Source organism: Clarias gariepinus, chromosome 3, assembly GCF_024256425.1.
Source record: "Clarias gariepinus isolate MV-2021 ecotype Netherlands chromosome 3, CGAR_prim_01v2, whole genome shotgun sequence".
NCBI classification, from domain to species: domain Eukaryota; kingdom Metazoa; phylum Chordata; class Actinopteri; order Siluriformes; family Clariidae; genus Clarias; species Clarias gariepinus.
The window spans coordinates 41,906,306-41,932,034 of record NC_071102.1 but is presented as its reverse complement, the minus strand read 5'-3'; the positions used below and the strand labels follow the sequence as shown (position 1 = coordinate 41,932,034).

Below are 25,729 nucleotides of genomic sequence, written 5' to 3'. Positions count from 1 at the left end.
TTGGTTTATTTAAAGAATGCCAGTGTCAGCTTTAAATTATTTCCAGGCAAAAGCGAACAGAAAGAAGCAGGTAGAAGCAAACATCATATGTTCAAGGAAAACAATAGCGTATTCCTCTAATACTCTTCCATTGTAACCTTGAGAAGTGCTCAAATATAAACACCTGTATGATTTGTCTTTACCAATCCTAGACTGCAAGATCGCATCTAATCCTCAGTGAGAACTTGAACTATGGAACTTGCGATACCGCCGAGTAAACCACGTATGCATGGTGCGGTGCGGTTCTCGTGCATTTAGAGCTGCAGTGCTGATCAAAACAACAGTTCATAAACGCAGACATATCAAAATTAAACTAAGTCCAGGCAAGAAAACTTGGAACAAGCTAGAAGGGGAGTGTGGAGGAGGACTTCCACAGCAAAACATGAGCGGTGTTCCAGTCACATCATTCAGTTGAGCAGTGAGTGGGAAGTTACGTAACTTGTATTATTTTACAACATTATGTTGTTTAACTAGTTATTGTATTGTATCGTTACGCTGTGTTAAAAGAATTGGGGCAGTGGTAGCTCAAAGGGTTAAGGCACTGAGTTACTAATCAGAAGATCTGTGGTTCGATCGCCAGCTCCACCAGGTTGCCACTGTTGGGCCCTTGAGCAGTATCATGGCTGACCCTGCGCTCTGACCCCAGTTACGCTGGGATATACGAAGAAGCAATTTCCCTCTGGGATTAATAAAGTTCTAATTATTTATTATTTTATTATTATTATAAACGTGTTTCTAAGGTTAACTTAGCCAATAGCATGCGAGCTAGGTTAAGCTGAGGTAGCCCACTGCTAGCATTGGATTTAGTTATGAATGTATGTATGAGTGCATTTGGACAACAAAATATTATTCTTGGAGTCTTTTTTTTTTTTGCTTTATTTGCTGTCTTTTGTTAACAGAATCCAAAAAGTCTCAAATGCCACACATGACACTAAGGGGCCCTTCCAGGCCAACAAACAGCAGCTGTGATAGGTGAGTAAATGGAGTTAATATTTGGCCATTCCACATATAATCAACCAGAAGTTCCAGACTGCCACGTCAGGGAAAAAAAAAGGAGAAAAAAAAAAAAAAACAGTGTCACTTAGGGAGAAATTACAAATATTAGTCTGAATCTATAAAGACCCACTGCCAGTGTTGAGTCTTCAAATTTACATTACATTTTGAAACCTTAATTAAGAATTATTTAACAGGGTTGCCATCATAATCGACAAACACAAGCCGTTATTTAGCAATAGTTTAGGACATGATGATGACAGAAACAGATGGTTCCTCTGTTAAACATGCCAGGTTAAGTATTCAATTTTAGTAAAAATTGTTTTCCACTCACTTTGGTGTCCTCTTGTTTTGTTGTGAAATTCATGTGGTTATTGTCTTTTAATCAGGTGTCTTTACCATTTTTAAAGCTTTGTGCTGACTGTGACATAAATGGACATCAAGGGCAAACTTTTTTTAAAATAAAATGTAAATGTGAATTTCCCCCACTTTTTTAAAATTAGAATTACAATTGCTTGAACTATTTTTTGTTTGTTTGTTTAATGAGATAAATGCAAAAGCTACAGTATTGAGGTTGTGTTTGCACTTTAAAGATCCAAAGTCCAGCATTGGCAACACTTTCTATGAGATCTCTGTAAACACAGATGGTGTCTGTAAACAAACCTGGTGGTCCTAAACTTCTGTGTAAATGCAAATTTAAGATTATTTGCACACATTTTAATTCTCAAAGCATCAGGAAGTAATTGTATTGTTTTTGGTACTGTAAGTGGCCTTCTGTAAGTGGGTGTCAACTCTGTTTGGTGCCGTTTTCTTTGATGAAACAAGCTGAACAAAAAAGTATTCATAATAAGTGCATACCCCCAGTTACATTTTGGCTGTTAGACATAATTGTACAGTAGTAACTCGGCTTACAAATTTAATCTATTCTGGAGGCGAGTGCTTAAGGCGAAATCTAGTATTATAAAACACATTTTCCCATACTGTACTGTAGTGATATAATGTGTTACAGTACATTAGACAACTAATATCTATTTAAACTTGTTGTAAAATGTCCCATCCAGTCTACATGTGTTTTGTAGATTTAGAGAAGGTCTATGATCTGGTCCCTCAGGATTTTCTGTTGGTGGTACTGCAGGAGTATGTTGTGAAGGGGTCACTTCACAGGGCTATCCAAATCCCTTTACGCCCAAAGTGAGAGCTGTGTTCGAATTCTCTGCAGTAAGTCAGACTTGTTTCCAGTGGGTGTTGGCCTCTGCCAGGGCTGTGCCCTGTCACCAATCCTGTTTGTGATTTACATGGACAGGATATCAAGGCACAGCCGTGGAGGAGAGGGTATCCAGTTTGGTGGGCTAAGGATTGCATCGCTGCTTTTTGCAGATGACGTGGTCCTGATGTCATCATCAGTCTGTGACCTGTAGCGCTTGCTGGATTGGTTTGCAGCTGAGTGTGAAACGGCAGGGATGAGGATCAGCACCTCGAAATCTGTGGCCATGTTTCTCAGCAGGAAACCGATAGATTGTCTACTCCAGGTTCAAAGCGAGTTGTTACCCCAAGTGAAGGAATTTAAGTATCTCAGGGTCTTGTTTACAAGTAATAGAACATTGAAACGTAAGGTTGGCCGGGGAATCGGGGCAGCGGGGGCAGTACTGCAGTTGCTTTACCGCACTGTTATGATGAAAAGAGAGTTGAGTCAAAAGGCAAAGCTCTCAATCTACGAGTCGATCATCGTTCCATGAGTATTGGGTCATGACCAAAAGGACAAGATCGCGAATACAAGCGGCCGAAATGGGTTTTCCCAGAAGGGTAGCTGGCTTTTTACGCTTAGAGATAAGATGAGAAGCTCAGTCATCCATGAGAAACTCAGAGTAGAATCGCTACTCTTTTGTGGTAGTAAGGATGTCACCAGGACGCCTCCCTAGGGAGGTGTTCTTGGCACATCCAGCTGGAAGGAGACCACGGGGCAGACCAAGGACGAGATGGAGAGATTATATGTCCACACTGGCCTGGAAATGCCTCAGGATTCTGCAGTCAGGGGACTGAGGTGAGGTGGCTGGGAAAAGGGAAGTTTGGGGTTACCTGCTGGAACTGCTACCCCCGCAATCTGACTTTTGAAAAGCGGTTGAAAATGGATGGATAAAATGTCATAAATGTCAACATGATAATAAGCAATGGAACTGGGGCCAGGGGTAGCTCAGTGGTTAAGGCATTAGACTACGGTTCGGAAGATCCCAGGTTCAGACCCCACAGCCACCAAGTTGCCACTGTTGGGCCCTTGAGCGCGGCCCTTAACCCTCAACTGCTCAGATGTATAATGAGATAAAAATGTAAGTTGCTCTGGATAAAATTGTCTGCCAAATGCCTAAATGTAAACTAAAGTCCATACAGCAAATTGGCTAAGGCTGAACTCCTCAAAGAAATGTTTGGATCTCAAACCGTTCTGTTTTCCAAACAATATATAAACTATAAATAATCTGATAAAATATTTTTACTAATTAATTTCTGAACATACTAAACATTAATAAACATAAACATACTATTTATTTGAAATGAATTTATAAATGTAATTAAATCTGCTTGCACACCAATGAATTGTTTACTGCAACCTTTAAGAAAATATTGAGAGGATGAAGAAGAATCAAACGAAATCAAATGATCTTTAAAGTAAAACTCAGCATGACTAGTTCATTTTGAGCAGCCATGGCAGGCCTGGAGAGTGAAAATCTACCTGGGGTGTTATTCTTGTAGACATTATTAGACATTGACAATGAGAGGAGCTGATACAGTGTTAAGAAAAAAATACAGCTGAACACTTTTCATTTCTCTATTAAAACAGGTTTAATTACACAGAATAAAAGTAATTTTGTGTCATTTGTGCTGTTTTCTTAATGGGTTTTCATGTCTAAAATGAAGCAATTATTTAAAAAGATAATGTTAATTTAATGGATCATCAAGCTGAAGACAGAAGCAACAAAATGACATACAACAACAAACCAAACCATATCCAGATAGTCTAATTTAATTTCATAACTAAGGCAGAAATGGTTCAGAAATTATTGTGGTTTATCTTTTTTATTTCTTGGATTAGGAGATAACAATTTATTTGTTCTAACATCACTTAGCTAGGTGGTAAATAATGGAGGATAATCAGTGAGTTTTATTCTTGTGTAATGTATTATCATGTCTGCATGTTAAGGTTTAAGCACAAATCTTGCAGGCTGCATACCTGCTTGCATATGGCATTGTAGTGTAGAAGACAGTTTTTTTTTTAACGTGTATATGTGTGTTTGTGTTTTTATGGTTTCTCAGGTCTGGCAGCCAGTGTTTTGTAATTCTGTGCTGAAATTGTCCAGTTTTGTGCATTTGTCACACACACCGGACGGCCAATGCTCCACCCAAGTGTTCTTTCCCAGAATATAAGTGTAACTGAAAAAGAGAGAAGAGAATTTTAATATACTACAAAATGTTCAGGTTTTATTCTCCATGCAAATGCTTTTGGATTTGGTGACTGCCAATGGAATAATGCATACTTGTGCATGAGACAGTCATCACCAATTGAATGCTTTTACAAATTTAGACCTCCAAAACCTTATTAAGCATTATCGGGGAGCTTATACTGTATATTTTGTCAGACCTAAATTGTGCATGTTGCCCCTTTCCTTTTTACATTTTGAAACTAAACACAAATACATACAGGGTTCTTTTAAGACAACAGGGTGGTGTTTAATGTTACCCATTTTCGTCACTGCCTGTTTGCCAAATATCAGACGATGGTCCGATGATGAGGTAGTCCTGCCCCGTGATCAAATTAAGCCCCGCCCTACAGCCAGCGTGAGAAAGAAACACTCGCATATCCTTTTCTTTTAGACCAACCTCCGAACCTGGGCACACACAAACACTGTTTCAAGAAACAGAACAAATGCTATACAACGTTACAAACTATATTTAAAGAAAGACACACCTTCTTTGATGACCTGCAAGATCTCCAGCTGATATCTGTCATACTGGCTCGTACTGATGCTCAACACTCTGACCTTAAACACTGGGGAGTGGGGGGGATGAGCACATGCACATTAAACATAGAACTCTAGCTTGATTGAAATCAGTAAATCATAAAGGTAATGTGCAATGTTTACCATGGTGGACTGCACTGCATGCAGACTTTTTTCTCGCTGAAACTGCGTAAGCACCCCTCTTCAAAACACAACAGTCACCTAGTTGGTTGTATTAGGTCATTAGTCATAATTTAGCATTGCCAACGTGATACTGTAAACATGTTATGTACTTTTGTTACCAGCTTTTTTTTGTCTGTTTCCAAATTTAACCAAACAACACTGGAAGATTTTAAGCTGTAAAGTGTGATGGTCATGTGTTCATGGAGATTTGGGCATACCATATATGATGTATGAATATAGGTTACATGTTAGCATGTGATAGCTCACCTTGTGTGCAGCGGCAAATGTTGTCTTTGCAGATCTGACTGAGCTGCTCTTTGTCCTCTGGTGGAGTGTAATACCTGCTGCAACGTTTATCTGAAACACACTCACATTTCACTTTTTCGAACACTAAGCCAAATCAATTAATAAATCCAAAAATGCATAAGGCTGTAAAATTGTTTATATTTTTATTGTACCTGTGTTGTAATACTGGTATACTGTGACTGTAGATGGTTGCAGGAGGCCGACTTTGAACTTTTGGTTCAGCCTAAAGGAGATGATGTCTGACTCTTTGTTGGACACCTGAACACACATAAAACACATATAAAAAAAAGCTATTAATAAAGTATTTTATTAAAATGATATGAGCCTGAACAGTATATTATCCTCCATGTTACCTTGAACAGATGAATGATGAGAGATCCTCGATCGCTCAGATTATCTACAACTTGGAAATTGTTGATGTAACGATCCACAGAGTTGCTCAGCTGTAGATCAAAGAGCACACAAATCACGTTTACTTAAGTAGCAGGAGATTTAGCTTTGAAATAAAACTTCTTTTCAAAGAATACACCAAGAGTTTTATCTCTGAAAGGGTTTGTCTCTGACTAATCTGCAATCTAAAGCAGTTCTGAGATCGTTCTATTATCTGGACAATAGATTTGTATTGTCATTTGTCATTTTGTCCAAATGAAATTAAAAATATACACCACTTGATTTATCATGCTTAATAACTGCAAAATGTTTTGAGATTACGACTGTTCCTCTAAACTTAAACCCTACACATCTTAAAAGGAATCTTTTATCTCAATTCATTAAATCTTACTGAATCACACATTAATCATTTGTTTGTAGTGCATTATATTCCTTCAGTTTCCCACCAGCTCGAGGTCTGAGGTTTCTGGTTCAAAGCCCGTAGGCAGGCTGATGTCAAGAACTGCCATGCGCACTTGATGCTGTGCCAGAGCTCTGACGGAACAAAAAAGTTAATGCTACCACGAAGACTGCAGTGTTCTTATGATGCATATGCACATTAATGGCTTACCTCACACTGATGCTGAGTTTGTACACCTTCTCCACATCTGTTGGAAGTTTCTCTGTGACATAATAAGAAGGTTGAGTGCAATGAGCATAAAGTGTTTACCTCAAATATATTGTAATCTCTAGCATTTATTCTGGCCTACATTGTTCATGTATTGTCAGGTTGTTAAATAGTTTGGGGTTACAAATTCCTCTCTCCCAGAGATCTTAGAATTTAAATGGAATCCTACACTGGCCATAAAATCTATGGAATAGAGACCTTGGGAGACCTGCCATGTTCACCAGCCATTTTCCAAAATTCTGGCATGGTCACAAAAGCTTTACATGGATGATTCTTCTGAAAAGCTGAAATGATTCTGATGCTTCAACCTTTATAAAAACTGTATTTTCAACATTAAGATACAACCAGTGAATCTTTTAATGAATGTCTTTTACGGATTTCATTGAATCACGTAACTTAACCACAATGGGCTATCATTGCTTGGAATCAACCGGGTAGGAATGACTAAACCTACTGTATTCTAGTTATTCTTTTGGTCATTAATTTATTGGCCTTAAGAATGACTACTGGACTGGGTATAGAAGCTGAAGGCAATGATAATAGGGTAAAGAGGTACCCCTGTTTTCTGTAATAGTAATGTTCAAATCGAAGCCATTACAGGAGCTTTTCTCATGCTCATCGGGCAGCTCATAGTAAACTGTTACCACCTGCAGAGGAAGGAAAAACAAAGAGAATTCTCAAACCTGCCCTGATAAGATTAGAAATTGTGTTCTTTGGATGCAGATATCTTTCTATTTCATACCTCCATGATTCCTTGGCCATTTCCTGAGGCAATCACTGTAAAGTTCTGATCTAGAGGCACCTGTGTAACATTATCAAGTGCAACATTAAGTGCAAGGCATTCTGGAAAAAAAGTATCACAACTATCTAAGCTTTTAACTACACTAATAATCAACTCATACACAATGAATAGCAGCAATCAAGATTAATGCAAAAAGAACACAATAAATTAAATAACATAAAAATAGACTTTTAATAGGTGTCCACTATAGTAGAAAGGTTTTTTGGAGGTTTAATCATCACACCGTTGTATGTAGACTACTACTTGTAAAGTTCAGCTACTGCTTTATGTAGGGGTAAGCTGAGTGCAAAAAACGACTGACCTGAGAGGAACGTATACTGTGCGCGAGTTGAGGAGTGAAGTCCCAGTGTATACCTGAGTGATCAGGAACACTGATGTCCACCCGCAGTGCCATGTCAGACAAAGGGGGGTTCTTCACCAGGTACTCTGACAGAGCCTGAAGCACCACCATGGTGGACTAAACAAGAAGGAGGGAGATTTAGCATCTTGTACAGTCCAGAGAGCACACTTATACATGTGCACACTCAAAACTATACCTTGAAATATGTTTATTACAGATTAATTGGCCACCTGGGATGAAATCAGGTATTGTGTGTGGAGCAATACTATGCAGGATCATTTGTAGCTCTAACACAACTGACAGTGTAGTACAATTATAAAAAATTTAGGTGCATTTAAAAGTCATTTCATGTTCTCTAAAATGAATCTGACTGAAAATTGTTAAATACTACCATACATGAGGGATAATAGCTTTTCTTGGTTAAATTTGTACAGTGCTCTGAAAAATCATTTGCCCCTTCTCGATTTTTACTTTTTCTTTTTTTTTTTGTATAGGTGTCACACCTAAATGATTAAGATTGGGGCCCTAAGTGAAAAAGCAATTGCCACACCCAGGCCTGATTACTGCCAGACCTCTTGAATCGAACAATTACTTTACACTAAAAGATCTCAAAAAGCAACAGAATGGCTAATAGGATCCATGAGAGAGTTCCAAGGTAAAAGCCACAGTTGACCAAAAAGAATGCAAAGGCTTGCCTCACAAATATTCTGTGGAATGATGATACAAAAGTTTTAACCTTTTGAAAGGTGTATGTCCCATTACATTGGGAAATAAAACTAACACAGCATTTTATAAAAAGAACTTTATACCAACAGTCAAACATGGTGATGGTAGTGTGATGGTCTGGGGTGCTTTGCAGCTTAAGGACTAGAAAGACTTGATATAATTGATGGAACCATGAATTCTGAATGTTATACCAGAAAATCCTAAAGGAGGATGTCCGGTCATCAGTTTGTGACTTCAAGCTCGAGTGCATTTGGGTTATTCAACAGGACAATGATCTGAAACACACCAACTAGTCTACTTCTAAAAGGCTAAAAAAAAAAAAGTAAAAAAAAAAAAAAGTAAAAAAAAAAAAAAGGTTTGGCGTAACCTACTGAAAGTCCAGACTTCTGATTCCAGAATCTGATTGGGATGTGTGGCATGATATTAAACATGACAATCAAAAACTCTTCAATGTTGGCTAAATTAAATCAAGTCTGCAAAAAAAGAGTCGGCCAAAATCCCCCCACATTGATGTAAAAGACTCATTGCCAGTTATTGCAAACACTTGACTGTAGTTGGTGCTGGCAAAGGTGGGCCAGGCAGGTTTGGGCAGGCTTTTTCCCTAAGTAAACCATGTCCAGCACATAATATTGTGTTTTCCTGTAACACCGGCAATAATTCATATTTGAATTATGATAAATTTTATAGGCTGAATCAACTTAGCATAACAAAAATATTTTTTTCAATCATATCTAAAATTATTTTTATTTTCCTTGACAATGTGTCCCCACTAGACCTGAGAAAGTCCTTGTCCAGAAAAACTATTGATTAAAATATACCTTATGATGAAAAAAATGAAAAAATACCTTATTGTGTACTAAGTAAAATAAGTACGTATTAATGAATTAATGACTGTTAAACTTTTTAACTCATTTTTTATTTGTTGAATTTGTTACTGAGTTTCATCAACACCATCAGACATTTCTAAATAATAATGAAATTCAGGCAATCTCGTGGTCAACCCGAAACTCTGACGACATCTTCATGACCCTCTGTTCCCTTTCAAAAGCTACACTTGATGCTGCGTGAAAACGCTATGAGAACATCTTTTTGTGTTACCGGTTGTGAAGCATGAGTGTTTCAAACACGCCAAATTTTGGCTATATATAACCTCGGTCAGGTGACGTTATCTGATAAAGTGCACCTGTAGGTTATAAATAGGAGTGAACCGGAAACATCCTCAGATCTTTTTGTCTTCAGGACTGCATTGTGTTTGCTTGTGTGTGTGCACGTGAGTTTTAAAGTGTTAACTCACCGATATGGCGGAGTTTGTTAGGAGATCCGTACCTCCGCGTGATAGATCTCTTTTTGGCCGCGATCTTCACACTTTGTTTCAAATGCTTTGCACTCGTCTCGCATTCTTTAAAGAGAAACTGCGAGCTGCGGCGCATTCCTAGGGATAAACAGTGCATCTCGCAGACGTGCACAAGACGGAATTCCACCTCTCTCTTGCGCTCTCGCCAGATCAGGAAGTTTTTCTGTCCACCTCTCAAGCGCGCATCGGCGGTTTTTGTGAATGGGCAGGAGAGACCTACTCTCTCGCTTCCGCGAATACGGAAATACTGCAGGTAAGTAATGCATCGTCTGACTGCCGAAGCGGGATTTCCCCAAGTGCTCAAAATTAGACGTCAGGTTTCTGTCGGGTGGCCGGGGGGGCGGAGCCTCAGCAATGCTCTCTTTTTCTCTTTTTGGGGACCTCCATGATGAGTTAACTCTTTCATGAAAAAAGCCTCATTCATGCCGTGTGTTTTCGTGCCATCAACTTCGATTTATTCGAATATTGTTGATGCAAAGGCACGGGGTTATATGATGATGCCCCAGATAGAAGAGACACTTGCGGCTATCTCTCTCCTGGGACATTATCCCCCCTGAAAAAGCCCACACTCCCCACCAGGTCGCATAGACTGCGTCCTGCATCTTTCCTGGTGGAAAAAAGCTTTCAGGCAGCTGGTCAGGCTGGTGTTTTACTGCACACCATGGCGGTTTTGCAGGCTTACCAGGCTCCCAAAAGACTTAAGCACTGACGGGGCTCTTGATCTAATAGGGCATTTCTGTAACTACGCCAAGCCACAGACCTGTCTCTTCAGCCTGTGCTATTGGCTGTTCTATGGCTGCTATGGTCCCGCGGAGAGGCACATGTGGCTAAATCTCACGGGCATCAAAGATAAGGATTGTGCTTGATGCCTTCTTGATCGTCCTTGATGCCCCCATCTCGCCTTTCGGCCTGTTTGGCGACGTCATTAACTCCGTCGCCACTAGGTTTCGGGAGGCGAAATTATAACAAGCCATCGGGAAATTCCTTTCCCCTTCTGTGCTCAAGAGTCGGGACTGTCGCCCAACCAGGTCTAACTCTCACGAGGCATCAAGCACAGAAAAAGAGTGTTATGAGCCGGGCACCCCCTCGTAAGACTGGGGTGTGGCGCGCCGCGCTTCGCCATCCGCCTCAAAGAAGTCTGACCTGCGTACTCTCTTCTTCACCAAGAAGAATTCCTGAGGCTTATTCGCCCAGGACCGTGGGGGTGACCCCTCCATAGGGGCGCATAGAATTCCTTTCAAGAATGAAGTGTTCTCCCTGGCACCCCCAGGAGGTCTGTGTTTATGCTCCGCCACCACTGGTGTTTCCGGCAACACCGCTCTCCAACGAAATGCTAGTTCTTTGGTCATTTCCTGCCATGTTTCAGGATGCCGCACATCTAACACAATATCCACCCCCAAAATAGCGTGGTCTCCACTTCGAAGAAACCGGAATGGGTGCACCTGCTGAAAAAATACAGGCTCAAAATGTTGACTATCAAAGTAATTCTCAATTTCAACCAAGGGATTGGTTTGTGACAATTGATCTGAGCAACGCATACTTTTATATAGAAATATTGCCACAACACAAGAAGTTCCTGAGGTTCGCTTTCGGAGGCAAAGCTTACCAGTATCTGGTCCTTCCATTTGGCCTAGCTCTGTCAACCGCACATATACAAAATGCATGGATGCAGTCCTGGCTCCTTTACGACTTCAGGGCATCCATATTTTGAATTACATAGACGACTCGCTGATTCTGGCTTAGTCTCAGAAGCTAGCGCTTCGACATCGGCATGTCATCCTAGCTCATCTTGATTCTTTAGGATTGAGATTCAACACCACAAAAAGCATTCTCTGTCCTGCTTAAAACACAACATTTTTGGGTGTCACTTGGGATTTGATCGCAATGCGGGCATAGCTGTCTCCTGCGTGTGTCGAATCCATTTCCTAGACCCTGAAGGGGAAAAAATAAATAAATAAATAAAAATCAAGCTAGGCCAGAAAGTGACTGTTCATCACTTTCAGAGATTTTTACGTCTCATGGCAGCTGCGTCCACGATGATATCTTTGGGCCTTCTGCACATGAGATCATTTCAGTTGTGGCTAAAGGCCAGGGGATTTTACTCAAGGGCCAATCCCCGAAGGCAAATAAGGGTTATGCGCCAGGGGCTTCGTACCCTTTCTATGTGGTTCAGACCCCGGTTTCTGACTTTGGGTCCCACTCTAGGTGCGTTTTTGTCATCACGAGACGCTAAAGACAGACACTCTCTCACGGGCTGGGGTGCGGTCTTAGATGGCCGTCCAGCCCAAGGGAGGTGGAGAGGTCATTTTCTCTCGTGGCACATCAATTACCTCGAAATGATGGCTTTATTTCTGGCCCTAAAACACTTCCTTTAGCAGTTGACAGGCTACCATGTCCTAGTGCGGGTGGACAACACTACAGTAGTCTCGCACATAATCGCCAGGGTGGACTGTGCTCGCGCCGCTTGAATAAGCTAGCGCACTACAGGTTCTGCTTGGGGCACAGGACAAGCTCCTGTCCCTCAGGGCGATTTACATTACAGCCAAAAGCCATGGGATTTTACTCAGGGGCCAATCCCTGGGGAGACAAATATGGCCAGGGCGGACTGTGCTCCCTCCGCTTGAATAAGCTAGTGTACCAGGTTCTGCTTTGCGAGTTTCTGTCCCTTAGGGCGATTTACTTTCCAGGCCATATGAAGTTGGGAGCAGTCTTAGCAGTCCAGACAGGCTGTGACACATGGGGAATGGAAACCTCACCCCGAAGTAATCAGTCAAATCTGGAAAAGATTTTACAGAGCAGAGGTGGACCTCTTTGCCTTGCAGGAAAGCATAATGTCCTCTTTGCTACTCTCTACTTCCCCTTCCCCAAATAGAGTGTATTTAAAAGTTGCTGCATGGCAAAACATGTATACCCACTCCACTGCTGAATTGTTTTAGTGTGGAGTTTCTGCAAGAAAAGTTGTCCTTGGGCTTATGCCCTAGTACCCTCAGCATACGTAGCCACTTTTTTTGGCTCGTCATGTTCTGACCGATAGGGTTTCTGTGAGAAAGCACCCTTTAGTTGCCTGTTTTTTCGTGGAGCTAAACGGTTGAGACCGTCCCACTAGAGCGACGGTCCCTTCTTGGGACTTAGCGATTATGCTCGAAGGTTTGGTTGACTCCCCTTTTAAACCACTAGAGTCAGCGCCTGTTGGGTTTCTTACCCTTTTGTTTTTTCTTATCATTATTTCCTTTAAGAGAATTGGAGATCTGCAGGCTTTGTCAGTCTACCATCCTGCCTAGACTTTGCCCCTGGGCTAGTTAAAGCTATTCTGCATCCTCACCCAGTTTTCCTCGAAGCCTTCTGTCGTCCACCTTTTACAGCTCCGGAGCAGGAAAGGCTTCATTTACAGTGTCCAGTACGCGCTCTTCAGATTTACGTCTACCGCACTAGCCAGTGGCGTCTGTCAGAGCAGCCTTTTTATGGCAAACGCTGTCACATCGGGTGAGAGATGCTATTTCCCTAGCCTACGAGGCGCGTGGTCACACTTCACCTCTAGGGCTCATTCGACCAGGGGGATTGCCTCATCTATTGCGCTGGGCAAGAGGTATCCCTTTTTTTTGTATTCTCGCTCCCGCGAAAGTCTCGTGTTCTCGTGAAAAAGCGGAAATGAGATGCTGCGTGACAACTCTATGGGAACATCTTATTGTGTTACCGGTTGTGAAGCATGTGTGTATCAAACACACCACATTTTGGCTATATATAACCTCGGTCAGGTGATGTCATCTGATGACGTGCACCTGTAGGTTAAAATAGAAGTGAACCAGAAACATCCTCAGGTCAATTTTGTCTGAAAGGACATCCAGTCATGCAAGCAGTGCGGCATTGGAGCGCAGCATCTCGTTCCCGCTTTTTCAGGGAACAGGGTTACAGAAAAGTAACCCGAGAAGTTCATTGTACAACCCGTTCAACTGCTCAGATTCTTCTTACTTTGATCATTTTTTTATATTTTTAAGATTTGACATTGACACTGTTGTGTTCACAACCATAAAATGTCAGCACTAATACGGTGTTTGACGCGGTTTCGCCTTAATTCAGAACTGCCTTAATTAAACGTGGCATTGATTCAACAAGTTGCTAAAAGCATTCTTTAGAAATGTTGGACCATATTGATAGGATAACATCTTGCAGTTGATGGAGATTTGTGGAATGTGGGATGCACATCCAAGGCACGAAGCTCCCGTTCCACCACATCCCAAAAATGCTCTATTGGGTTGAGATCTGGTGACTGTGGGGGTCATTTTAGTACAGTGAACTCATTGTCATGTTTAAGAAACCAATTTGATGCATTATCCTGCTGGAAGTAGCCATCAGAGGATGGGTACATGGTGGTTATAAAGGGATGGACATGGTCAGAAACAATGCTCAGGTAGCCTGTGGCATTTAAATGATGCCTAATTGGCACTAAGGGGCCTAAAGTGTGCCAAGAAAACATCCCCCACACCATTACACCACCACCACCAGCCTGCACAGTGGCAACAAGGCATGATGGATCCATGTTCTCATTCTGTTTACGGCAAATTCTGACTCTACCATTTAAATGTCTCAACAGAAATCGAGACTCATCAGAACAGGCAACATTTTTCCAGTCTTCAACTGTCCAATTTTTAACAAGATGGCGCCGGTGAAGTCGGCTGCCGTCACGTCGGGCCCAACCACCTTTTTTTGTTTTTGTTTTTTAAGTTAGTTTTTAGCGTTTTAAAACCAGTCAAATTACCACCATTGAGTACATTAGTTATGATAGAGACACCCTTGTTTCTATTGGTGTACAATGTACTCACAATTCGACGTTTTTAACTCGCGAAGCAGCGGCCCAGAGGGAAACGAGCCGACATCAGGAACAGGCTAAGAGCCCGTGCACACCGCACACCTCTGCCTAGCATCCTGCTCGCCAACGTCCAGTCACTGGAGAACAAGCTTGATGACCTCAGGGCCAGGATAAAGTTCCAAAAAGACATTCGGGACTGCAATCTCCTCTGCTTCACCGAGACATGGCTGAACCCAGCGGTGCCGGACCACGCCATCCAGCCGGCCGAGTTCTTCTCGGTTCACCACATGGACAGGACGCGGGACTTGGGAAAGTCAAGGGGAGGCGGCGTGTGCTTAAAGGTTAACAGCAGCTGGTGCAACAGCGCGAGCGTTGTTCCTCTCACACGCTACTGCACACCAAATCTGGAACTACTGTACATCATGTGTCGTCCTTTTTATCTAACTCGGGAGATCACATCGGTCATAATCAGCGCCATTTATATTCCACCACAAGCAGACACGGACACTGCCTTATGAGCTGCATGAGGCACTCACACAACACCAGACACAACATCGGGACACTGCGCTTATTGTGGCGGGGGACTTTAATAGTGCCAACCTCAAACACGCAGCACCGAACTTTTATCAGCACATTACCTGTCCCACCAGGGGCGAAAGGACACTGGACCACTGTTACACTACAGTCAAGGACGGCTACAAGGCACAATCTCGCCCTCCAATTGGTAAATCTGACCACGCCGCCATCTTCCTCATGCCAAATACAAACAAAGGCTAAAACAGGAAGTTCCGGTTCAGAGGGAGGTCGCGCGCTGGAAGGACCAATTGGTGGCCGCGTTACAGGATGCATTCGATGACGCAGACTGGGACATGTTCAGGAACAGCTCCGATGATGACGTCAGCGTGTTTACGGAAGTGGTTGTGGGATTCATTGGGAAACTAGCGGATGATACCGTGGAAAAAAAGACTATCAGAACGTTTCCCAACCAGAAGCCATGGGTGGATAAAACCATCCGCGACGCTCTGAGATCTCGCACCGCTGCCTACAACACGGGACTCACGTCGGGGGACATGGAACCGTACAAGGCTGCGTCATAAAAGTGAAAGAGGCGAAGCAGCGCTACGGGAGAAAACTAGAGTCACAACTGCAACAGAGTGACTCTAGGAGCCTGTGGCAGGGACTAAGGACAATAACGGATCATAAAGCAACAACAACCGGTATGACAAAGGCGGTCTCTGGCAGACGAGCTGAACACCTTCTATGCTCGCTTCGAGGCTGCAGCTGAGGACGCTAGCGATGCTAATGCTAGTGGCACTAACGGCTGCAGACAGGAAGACACTGCCAGCACAGGAAGTGCGTTCATCATCACCGAGAATGACGTGAGGAGAGCCTTCAAGAGAGTGAACACCAGGAAAGCAGCAGGAACAGACAGCATCTCAGGCAGTATCCTCAGAGCCTGCGCAGACCAGCTAGCACCTGTGTTCACTGAGATATTCAACATCTCTTTATCTCAGTTGATGATCCCCACATGCTTCAAAGAGTCCATCATTGTTCCCATTCCGAAGAAACCTCATCCTGCTTTCCTCAACGATTATCGCCCTGTAGTCCTCACCTCAGTAGTGATCAAGTGCTTTGACCGCCTGGTCAGAGACTTCATCATTTCTTCACTACCAGACACACTGGACCCACTACAGTTCGCTTACCGTCCAAACCGCTCTACGGATAACGCTATCTCTCATCTCCTTCATACATCTCTCACTCACCTGGACAATCGGAGGGGGAATTATGTGAAAATGCTCTTCATCGACTACAGCTCTGCATTTAATACCATAATTTCCTCCACACTCACCACCAAGCTGGAGCACCTGGGACTCAGCTCATCAATGTGTCAGTGGATCTCCAATTTTCTGACTGGCAGACCACAGGCAGTAAGGATGGGCAGACATGTCTCAGCCTCACTCACTCTCAGCACTGGAGCCCCCCAGGGTTGTGTTTTGAGCCCCCTGCTGTACTCTCTGTACACCTAAGACTGCGTGGCCACTACCAACTCCACCACTGTCATCAATTTTGCTGACGACACTGTCGTGGTGGGCCTAAACACGAACAACGATGAGTCGGCCTACCTAGAGGAGATTGGAAATCTGGAGAACTGGTGCCAGGGGAAAAATCTCCTCCTGAACGTCAGCAAGACAAAGGAGCTGATAGTGGAGGAACTACCAGACCCCCATCATCAACAGGAGCCCAGTGGAGAGAATGGACAGTTTTTGATACCTCGGTGTACACATCACGCAGGACCTATCATGGTCCTGTCACATCAACACCGTGGTGAAAAAGGCCCGGCAGCGTCTCTACCACCTAAGACGCTTGAGAGACTTCAGACTGCCATCTAAGGTGCTCAGGAATTTCTACTTCTGCACCATAGAGAGCATCCTGACGGGAACAACCTGGTTTGGAAACAGCACTACGCAGGACAGACGAGCTCTACAGAGGGTGGTGCGATCAGCTGAGCGCATCATCCGCACCAAGCTCCCTGACCTGCACTCAATCTACAGCAAGCGGTCCTGGCCTAAGGCCAGGAAGATAGTGAAGGACCTCAGCCATCCCAACAATGGACTGTTCTCTCTGTTGGGGTCTGGAAAGCTCTTTCGCTCCCTGAAGGCCAACACAGAGAGACTGAGAAGGAGCTTGCAACAGTGTTGTCTCTGACACTTTACAGTAAATCTTGACGAGGGGAATCCTGGATGTTGTCTCAGAGTAAATTTGCCCTTAAGAAATAATGAAAACTCCAATGATTTGTTCCACAGCCCAAAAATATTTATTAAAAAAATTAATAAAAAAATCTAAATTAAAAATAAAACTAAGCAGGCGATTAGTTCTTTCAACTACAACACAACACAGGACTAATAACATCTTTTTGCAACATCCAACACTGACTGGGCATCCATGGCCACTCTGGACACATTCATGCACACTTTGCACTACATATTTATATTTTCATTTATATTTTCATTCATATTTTCATATTTATATTTTCATATTTTTATATTTTCATATTTTCATCTATGGACCACTGCACAAATTTATCATATTTATCATATTTATCTTTTCATCTATTGACCACTGCACAAATCACTTTAAATAAGACACGTACGAAGTCACTTTTTATGCATATTTGCACACCAGAGCTATTTCAAACTTCTATACTTCTAAATTTCTGTTTTGACAAATTTCTATTTCTATATTTCTATATCTGTTATATTGATATTTTGTTCTCATTTCACTAGTTGATCTTATTGTCTAACATATTTCTTTTTATAACATTCTTTTATTACAGTATATTTTTTATACAGCATATTTTACTAGTTATTTTTAGTTCTTAACGTATTTCTTTTATTCATATTTATTTTCTTATGTATAAGCTTTAATTTTTTTAAGGTCACTGGCAGTCGTGTAAGCATTTCACTGCATATCGTACTGTGTATGACTGTGTATGTGACAAATAAAACTTGAATTTTGGTGAACTTGTGCAAATTGTAGCCTCTTTTTCCTATTTGTAGTGGAGATGAGTGGTACCCGGTGGGGTCTTCTGCTGTTTTAGCCCATCGAGTGGTTATTTTAGTCAAATTTGCTCTTCTATCAGCTTGAATCAGTCGGCCTATTCTCCTCTGACCTCTAGCATCAACAAGGCATTTTCGCCCACAGGACTGCCGCATACTGAAGGTTTTTCCCTTTTCACACCATTCTTTGTAAACCTTAGAAAAAAATCCCAGTAACTGAGCAGATACAAATACTCAAACCGGCCTGTCTGGCACCAACAACCATGCCATGCTCAAAATTGCTTAAATCATCTTTCTTTCCCATTTTGACATTCAGTTTGGAGTTCAGGAGATTGTCTTGACCAGGACCACATCCCTAAATGCATTGAAGCAACTGCCATGTGATTGGTTGATTAGATAATTGCATAAATGAGAAATTGAACAGGTGTTCCTAATAATCCTTTAGGTGAGGGTATATGATAGTTACAAAACTGTCCCAATTCTCAAGAATGACTGAATGAAATCATTATTTAAAAATTTGTTTGACAACAAACAAATATACTTAATTCTATAGTAATGCAATGTGAAAATTGCTACAAAAAAAAACATTATGACCCATACCTGTGTGGATCCGTATCCTCCCCCGACCCGTCGTTGCTGATTTAGCCACTTAAATGCAGTGGCTGCCTCTTTAATATGGCCGTCTTTAATTAGGGCTAACAGCGCATAACCAGTCGCCTCCAGTGTAAAGAAGAAATTGTCTGCCTCTGGCCAGTGTGTTTGGTCTGAGATCACAAGCCAATGAAATATTAATTGTTTTAAATGCATGAAAAACATCATGTGTAAAATCATAAAAATGTGATATGGTCACATTGAGTCAAGCACTGAGATCCTTTGGGGTCTGTTTGTAAAGCTGTTCTTTTTGCCCCTTTACATGCCATAGACCCTGATAGTTCTCTTTCTTATAAAGTTTTAATTAAGTGCTATTCTCCCTTTATCTTAGTTACCCCAACCTTACTTCCTTTTATTCATTAAGTTAAAAAAAATTGAGAAATGTGAGGCTGAACGTACCTGGTGATGCTGATTTCAGCAACATGTTCTTTGAGCAGCCCTGTTTGCTCACAGCCAGAGCATAACATGCAATTGCGATAGAATAGGGCCTACGTAGCTTTCGGTATCGCTCCTTCAAATACTCTCCGGCTCTTCTAAACCTCCCCTGCAAAGAACATAGAGAGACAAAAGTCTGAAAACTTGGGATGTCAAAGGAAAACAGAATAAAAGCAGTGTTGAACAGATGAGTGTGTTTGCCTTTACCAAAACTTATCTAATTAAAAAAGAACTTTGTGTAAATTGTACCATACAGATAGTAAGCACTGGTGCTGTGCAGGGATGTGTCCTCTCCCCAGTGGTGGGTAGAGTAGCCAAAAAATTTACTCAAGTAAGAGGAGCTGTACTTCAAAACAATATTACTCAAGAAGTAAAAAGTAGTCATCTAAAATATTACTCAAGTAAGAGTGAAAAGGTATTTGGCAAAAATACTTCGTTAAGTACTAAGTAACTGTTTCAATCATAATGTTTGATTTATTTTTATAGAATTTATAATACTTATAACATACACACACACAGTATATACGCTAACATTGCAACATTAAATGAAACAGCTAAACATACCGCGACATGTTTCCTTAGGTTAGAAGATGAGTTTTTATATGCTGAAATATCTGTCAGTTTTGGCAAACAGAGAAAACACTGTTCTGCCTCTGCTAATTAATTTTTTTTTATTCTATGTCTAACAGGCTGATTTTTTTTTCCTGCTATGCCTGTCAGTTTGTGTGTGGTCAAGTGGCTTGTGTATGGTCATGTGGTTATTGTTACTGCGCCTGGTTGGTCCACCGGAATGATGTGGTAGATTCACTGGCTGCATGTATAAAATACAGTAAATGGTAAGAAAAGTAATGAGTCAAGTGTAGTCGGAATGTAGCGGAGAAAGAGGAGCATTTCTTCTTCAAAAATATATTCAAGTAAAAGTAAAAAGTTTTTTTTTTTTTTTAAGTTACTTAAGTAAATGTAATAGGGTAAAGTTAACTAATTTCTACCCACCTTTGCCTCTCCCCACTGCTATTCTCCCTCTATATTAATGACTGCACATCCAAGGATCCAGTAGTCCACGTACTGAAGAAACAGATATGTCTTAAGTCATCTTTTAAAGAGTGCAAGAGACTCAGCTGTACGGACATCTAGAGGAAGTTCATTCCACCACTTAGGTGCCAGGACATAAAAGAGTCTAGATGCACACCTTCTTCAATCCCTGAGAGATGGTGGGACCAGCCGAGCAGTGCTGGAGGTTAAGAGGCGACGTGTTGCAGTGCAAGGTGTAATTAGAGCTGTTTTTGGCTTTGTAGGCAAGCATCAGGGTTTTAAATTTGATGTGGGCAGCTACAGGAAGTCAGTGCTAGGAGCGGGGATAAGTGGGGTAGTGTGGGAAAACTTAGGAAGGTTGAAAATGAGACATCCAGCTGTGTTCTGGATCAGCTGCAGAGAACGAATGGTGGACCTGCCACTATATGCAATCCGCTGTATACAAGTACCAACATGCTTCTTGCAAACTATATCCTACTTGCTATTTACTGTACACTACTTCTTAGAATTGTAGTGATGCAAACTAAAATAACTTTTACTATCTTGCACAATAACTTTATGTACACTGTATGCACATCTGTTACATACCCAGAATTTTTACTCTCTGTAACGGGTTTAACCCTTGTGCACAGGTGGAACTACAGACACGAGGCAAGGTCTTATGGGAAAAAGGAAAATTTTATTTAGGAAAAATGGGGTTGAAAGGGTTAAAAGGAGCGAGGAAGGGAAAAAAGGAAAGGAAGTTAGTGAAGATGTGCACATGCAGGTCCAGTGTCAGTGCCCAGCTGACAAGTGGGCACTCGACTGGCAGGCTCCCATAAAACCGACCTCTCCTGCTAACTAAGACCGGCTCCTCCCCCAGCTCTTTCTGGGCGTGGCCACGGGCAGAAGTCTATCCTGGACGTCAGTCAGCTGGGACTGACTGCTGGATTCCCATTTGGGATCAGGGGCCTTAACGCAATCCTCTCTGCGGCCTTTACTTTTTTGGTGGCAGGGATGCAAAGGCAGACACGGGAGTTAAGGTGCCGTGGGAGTTCGAGCAGTTCTTTTCTGCGCTGTCCTTCTTGCGGAGTCTCGCCTTCAAAGTCTCTGGGCGCATAACATCGCCCTGCTTGCGTGCCACTCTCCTATAATTCTACCGTGCGACTCTTTGACATACTTCCGGACCCCATACTAAACACTGTGCTTCACTTTTATAACGCAGAGAAAGCCAGAGGTCCATTAATGTTAATTATTGCCAACCGGCCCGACCTAGCAGCCCCTGGCGCCAACGTAGAGAGTGAATTTACATTTAGGCATTTGGCAGACGCTCTTATCCAGAGCGACTTACATTTTTATCTCATTACACATCTGAGCAGTTGAGGGTTAAGGGCCTTGCTCAAGGGCCCAACAGTGGCAACTTGGTGGTTATGGGGTTTGAACCTGGGATCTTCCAAACCGTAGTCCAATGCCTTAACCACTGAGCTATCCCTGCTCAGAATGAGGAGCAATAACAGGTTGAGGTGCACGCCCATCACAGGCGCACACCGTGACACCCTTCCTGTCTTTATTCAACCTGTACAGATATTGACAATTGTGTACTTACTGTGAATAGTGTCTTCTTTATAACAAATGCACAGTGTTTTATGTTAGTCTGTACTAGAGCACCATAAACAGCCAGAATCAAATTCCTTGATTCTCATGTGCGTTACCTGTGTGTTTATGCCTGGATCTCTGCATGTAATGACATTCTGAGCTTCTGCCATTGCAATCAGTACAAATGCAGTCAGAGTTTCCTGGAATTCAGCACCCTGAAGACCTCCCTACACACACACAGAACAAGGATAGTTACCTCTCTACCAATCCATTCCAAAATCCATCTCACAAACAAGTCTCTTCCATTAAACGACACATGCTTTTCCTATTTTGCTCACTCCTTAGACCACTTTTCAACTTGTCTGTCCTCTCACCGTCATGGAGGGGCTGTACACAGGGATGTCCTCCTCGAACGCCCCAGATGGCAGCTGCTTGTGTTTGAGCAAGTAGAGCAGTGGGCCACAAATGTGTTGCTTATCCACTGTGATGAAGGGATAAGCCATGGAGAACACCTTCACCACGAACGCTGTGATCCTGTGATCACAAAAAGTGGAAATGATTGCTTTAAAGGAGGAGGGATCATGTAAAAAATTAATCATGAGGCTTGTAATTTTCTAAAAATTATGTAATCATTTAAAATAATGTGCATATTTTATTTAAAAAAACTGGTTTTCTGTGTTTCTTATAATACTGTATTGAGAACATTTCACTAATAAAATTAAGAAATAAATTTTACCTATTTTTTAAGAAAATGGGTGCAATTTTTAGGCTTAATTTATGGAACCATTTAGGCTAAAATTTTGAGGGGAAAAAAGGCTTCATATTTATTTTAAGAGAATCGGTCCAATTATCCGGGTTTAATTGAGTTACCTTCATTTGAATCTCAACTACAGCAGTGATCAGACACCATTTTGAAGGAGCAGTTGAACAGTGTAAAATGTTAGGAGGTAAGTTAAGACCCTTACTCGTTTTTACATTTAATTTTGATTTCGTAAATAAGCTCCTTTTTTGCACTAGTGTCAGCAATATAAATGAAATAAATTAAATATTGTGAACATTTCTGAAAACATCCTGTCTGCCATTAGCATACTTGAGTTTGTTGTAGTGTCTCCACAGTTCACTGAAACAAGTTTTGGGAAGTTAGTGTTTTACAATGTTACAAAAATATGAACCTAGAAATCGTTTACTGTACAAGTTCTCTCGGGTTTTAGTAAAGAATGTGACTATTCCCACAAAAAAAATGTTAGCATATAATGCTAAACAGTTGATTTCAATGACATATAAATTGTCATTTACAAACTCTTTTACAAATTGTTTTACAGATCCTAAAACTGCTGTAAATGTTATATACAGTGGGGTGAAAAACTATTTGCCCCCTTCCTGATTTCTTATTCTTTTGCATGTTTGTCACACAAAATGTTTCTGCTCATCAAAAACCGTTAACTATTAGTCAAAGATGACATAATTGAACACAAAATGCAGTTTTTAAATGAAGGTTTACGTTATTAAGGGAGAAAAAAAACTCCAAATCTACATGGCCCTGTGTGAAAAAGTGATTGCCCCTCTTGTTAAAAAATAACCTAACTGTGGTTTATCACACCTGAGTTCAATTTCTGTAGTCACCCGCAGGCCTGATTACTGCCACACCTATTTCAATCTTGAAATCACTTAAATAGAAGCTACCTGACACAGAGAAGTGGACCAAAAGCACCTCAAAAGCTAGACATCATGCCAAGATCCAAAGAAATTCAGGAACAAATGAGAACAAAAGTAATTGAGATCTATCAGTCTGGTAAAAGTTATAAAGCCATTTCTAAAGCTTTGGGACTCCAGCGAACCACAGTGAGACCCATTATCCACAAATGGCAAAAACATGGAACAGTGGTGAACCTTCCCAGGAGTGGCCGGCCGACCAAAATTACCCCAAGAGCGCAGAGACAACTCATTCGAGAGGCCACAAAAGACCCAAGGACAACATCTAAAGAACTGCAGGCCTCACTTGCCTCAATTAAGGTCAGTGTTCACGACTCCACCATAAGAAAGAGACCGGGCAAAAACGGCCTGCATGGCAGATTTCCAAGGCGCAAACCACTTTTAAGCAAAAAGAACATTAAGGCTCGTCTCAATTTTGCTAAAAAACATCTCAATGATTGCCAAGACTTTTGGGAAAATACCTTGTGAACCGACGAGACAAAAGTTGAACTTTTTGGAAGGTGCGTGTCCTGTTACATCTGGCGTAAAAGTAACACAGCATTTCAGAAAAAGAACATCATACCAACAGTAAAATATGGTGGTGGTAGTGTGATGGTCTGGGGTTGTTTTGCTGCTTCAGGACCTGGAAGGCTTGCTGTGATAGATGGAACCATGAATTCTACTGTCTACCAAAAAATCCTGAAGGAGAATGTCCGGCCATCTGTTCGTCAACTCAAGCTGAAGCGATCTCAGGTGCTGCAGCAGGACAATAACCCAAAACACACCAGCAAATCCACCTCTGAATGGCTGAAGAAAAACAAAATGAAGACATTGGAGTGCCCTAGTCAAAGTCCTGACCTGAATCCTATTGAGATGTTGTGGCATGACCTTAAAAAGGCGGTTCATGCTAGAAAACCCTCAAATAAAGCTGAATTACAAAAATTCTGCAAAGATGAGTGGGCCAAAATTCCTCCAGAGCGCTGTAAAAGACTCGTTGCAAGTTATCGCAAACGCTTGATTGCAGTTATTGCTGCTAAGGGTGGCCCAACCAGTTATTAGGTTCAGGGGGCAATTACTTTTTCACACAGGGCCATGTAGGTTTGGATTTTTTTTCTCCCTAAATAATAAAAACCATCATTTAAAAACTGCATTTTGTGTTTACTTGTGTTATCTTTGACTAATAGTTAAATGTGTTTGATGATCAGAAACATTTTGTGTGACAAACAATCAAAAGAATAAGAAATCAGGAAGGAGGCAAATAGTTTTTCACACCTCTGTATACTATTTTATAAATTTAAGTATTCAATATTTTGATACCAGTGAAACATGGAATAAAAGCATGTTTAACACCAAAATGCTTTATGTATCATTAAAAAAAAATATATATATATATTATTAAGTAATTTTACTTAATACATATGAGTACATGTTGTTTTTACCAGCTTAAACTAAAAATGATTATTTTATTAATAATGTTAAAATCGTCATGTGTCTGGCTAAATAATGTTAAAGATAAAGATTTTTAACATGATTTATTTAAGTAAATTCTTCTAAAAAAAATCAAGCCTTAAAAACTGCTTAAAAATAATATGTATAATATTGTTACCATATTTTTTTTTAAGTAGATAGCACATAAGATTTTTAACAGTGATGAATTTACAGGAGCAAATACTGTAAAACTTATACAAATTATGTAAATACCAGGTGCTGGCTTTTTCATTGCGAAACGGTGGATATGAGTCATCCTTTTTACGATAATTAAGCTGGTTCTCATAGCCTGAGACAGAAGCATAGAGAAAAATCATTCAGCTAGCAAAAATCAAACATTATTATCCTTATCAATCTAGCATACCCACTGCAATCTAGCAAGTTACTGCTTATATGGAGGTGGTGTTATACCATACTTACAGAGAATTAGCTCTTGCTGGATTTGGCCTAATTTTACCTTTCTTAATGTAGGAGATGGCGTCCTCCCTACGCTGCAAACCCACATTCTTCCATTGGGAGCTACGGTCCAGATAGTGAGTAGCAATGAGTGGCAGTGTGATTCTAGCCAGGTTCTGCTCCACACATCCACCAGGCATCTGGATCAACGCCGCAAGTGAGTCCTTATTGATGGAGTTATCAATGCTGTCGGCCAGCAAACTACCTAAAATATGCGGAAATAGAATGTCTAAACAAATAGCTCAAG

General features: G+C 41.4%; 2 protein-coding genes across 2 annotated transcripts in view; both read right to left on the bottom strand.

The window, feature by feature from the left end:
- LOC128518710 (sialoadhesin-like) overlaps positions 1 to 25,729 on the bottom strand; it is a 1,187,000-nt gene that overhangs the window by 655,483 nt on the left and 505,788 nt on the right. The window lies entirely within an intron of this gene.
- Positions 3,913 to 25,729, bottom strand: part of LOC128518514 (complement C3-like) — a 43,879-nt gene continuing 22,062 nt past the window's right edge. Inside the window, exons 26-43 of the mRNA XM_053491666.1 lie at positions 25,484 to 25,687; positions 25,240 to 25,315; positions 22,221 to 22,380; positions 21,963 to 22,073; positions 19,204 to 19,348; positions 18,754 to 18,917; positions 7,671 to 7,826; positions 7,310 to 7,369; positions 7,124 to 7,214; positions 6,511 to 6,562; positions 6,347 to 6,434; positions 5,864 to 5,953; positions 5,663 to 5,768; positions 5,472 to 5,561; positions 5,166 to 5,243; positions 4,991 to 5,071; positions 4,763 to 4,910; positions 3,913 to 4,455 (exon numbers count right to left, since the gene is read on the bottom strand). Of these exons, the coding sequence (XP_053347641.1) occupies positions 4,335 to 4,455; positions 4,763 to 4,910; positions 4,991 to 5,071; positions 5,166 to 5,243; positions 5,472 to 5,561; positions 5,663 to 5,768; positions 5,864 to 5,953; positions 6,347 to 6,434; positions 6,511 to 6,562; positions 7,124 to 7,214; positions 7,310 to 7,369; positions 7,671 to 7,826; positions 18,754 to 18,917; positions 19,204 to 19,348; positions 21,963 to 22,073; positions 22,221 to 22,380; positions 25,240 to 25,315; positions 25,484 to 25,687 (2,021 nt within the window). The 3' untranslated portion in view covers positions 3,913 to 4,334. The remainder of the gene's footprint in view (positions 4,456 to 4,762; positions 4,911 to 4,990; positions 5,072 to 5,165; positions 5,244 to 5,471; positions 5,562 to 5,662; positions 5,769 to 5,863; positions 5,954 to 6,346; positions 6,435 to 6,510; positions 6,563 to 7,123; positions 7,215 to 7,309; positions 7,370 to 7,670; positions 7,827 to 18,753; positions 18,918 to 19,203; positions 19,349 to 21,962; positions 22,074 to 22,220; positions 22,381 to 25,239; positions 25,316 to 25,483; positions 25,688 to 25,729) is intronic.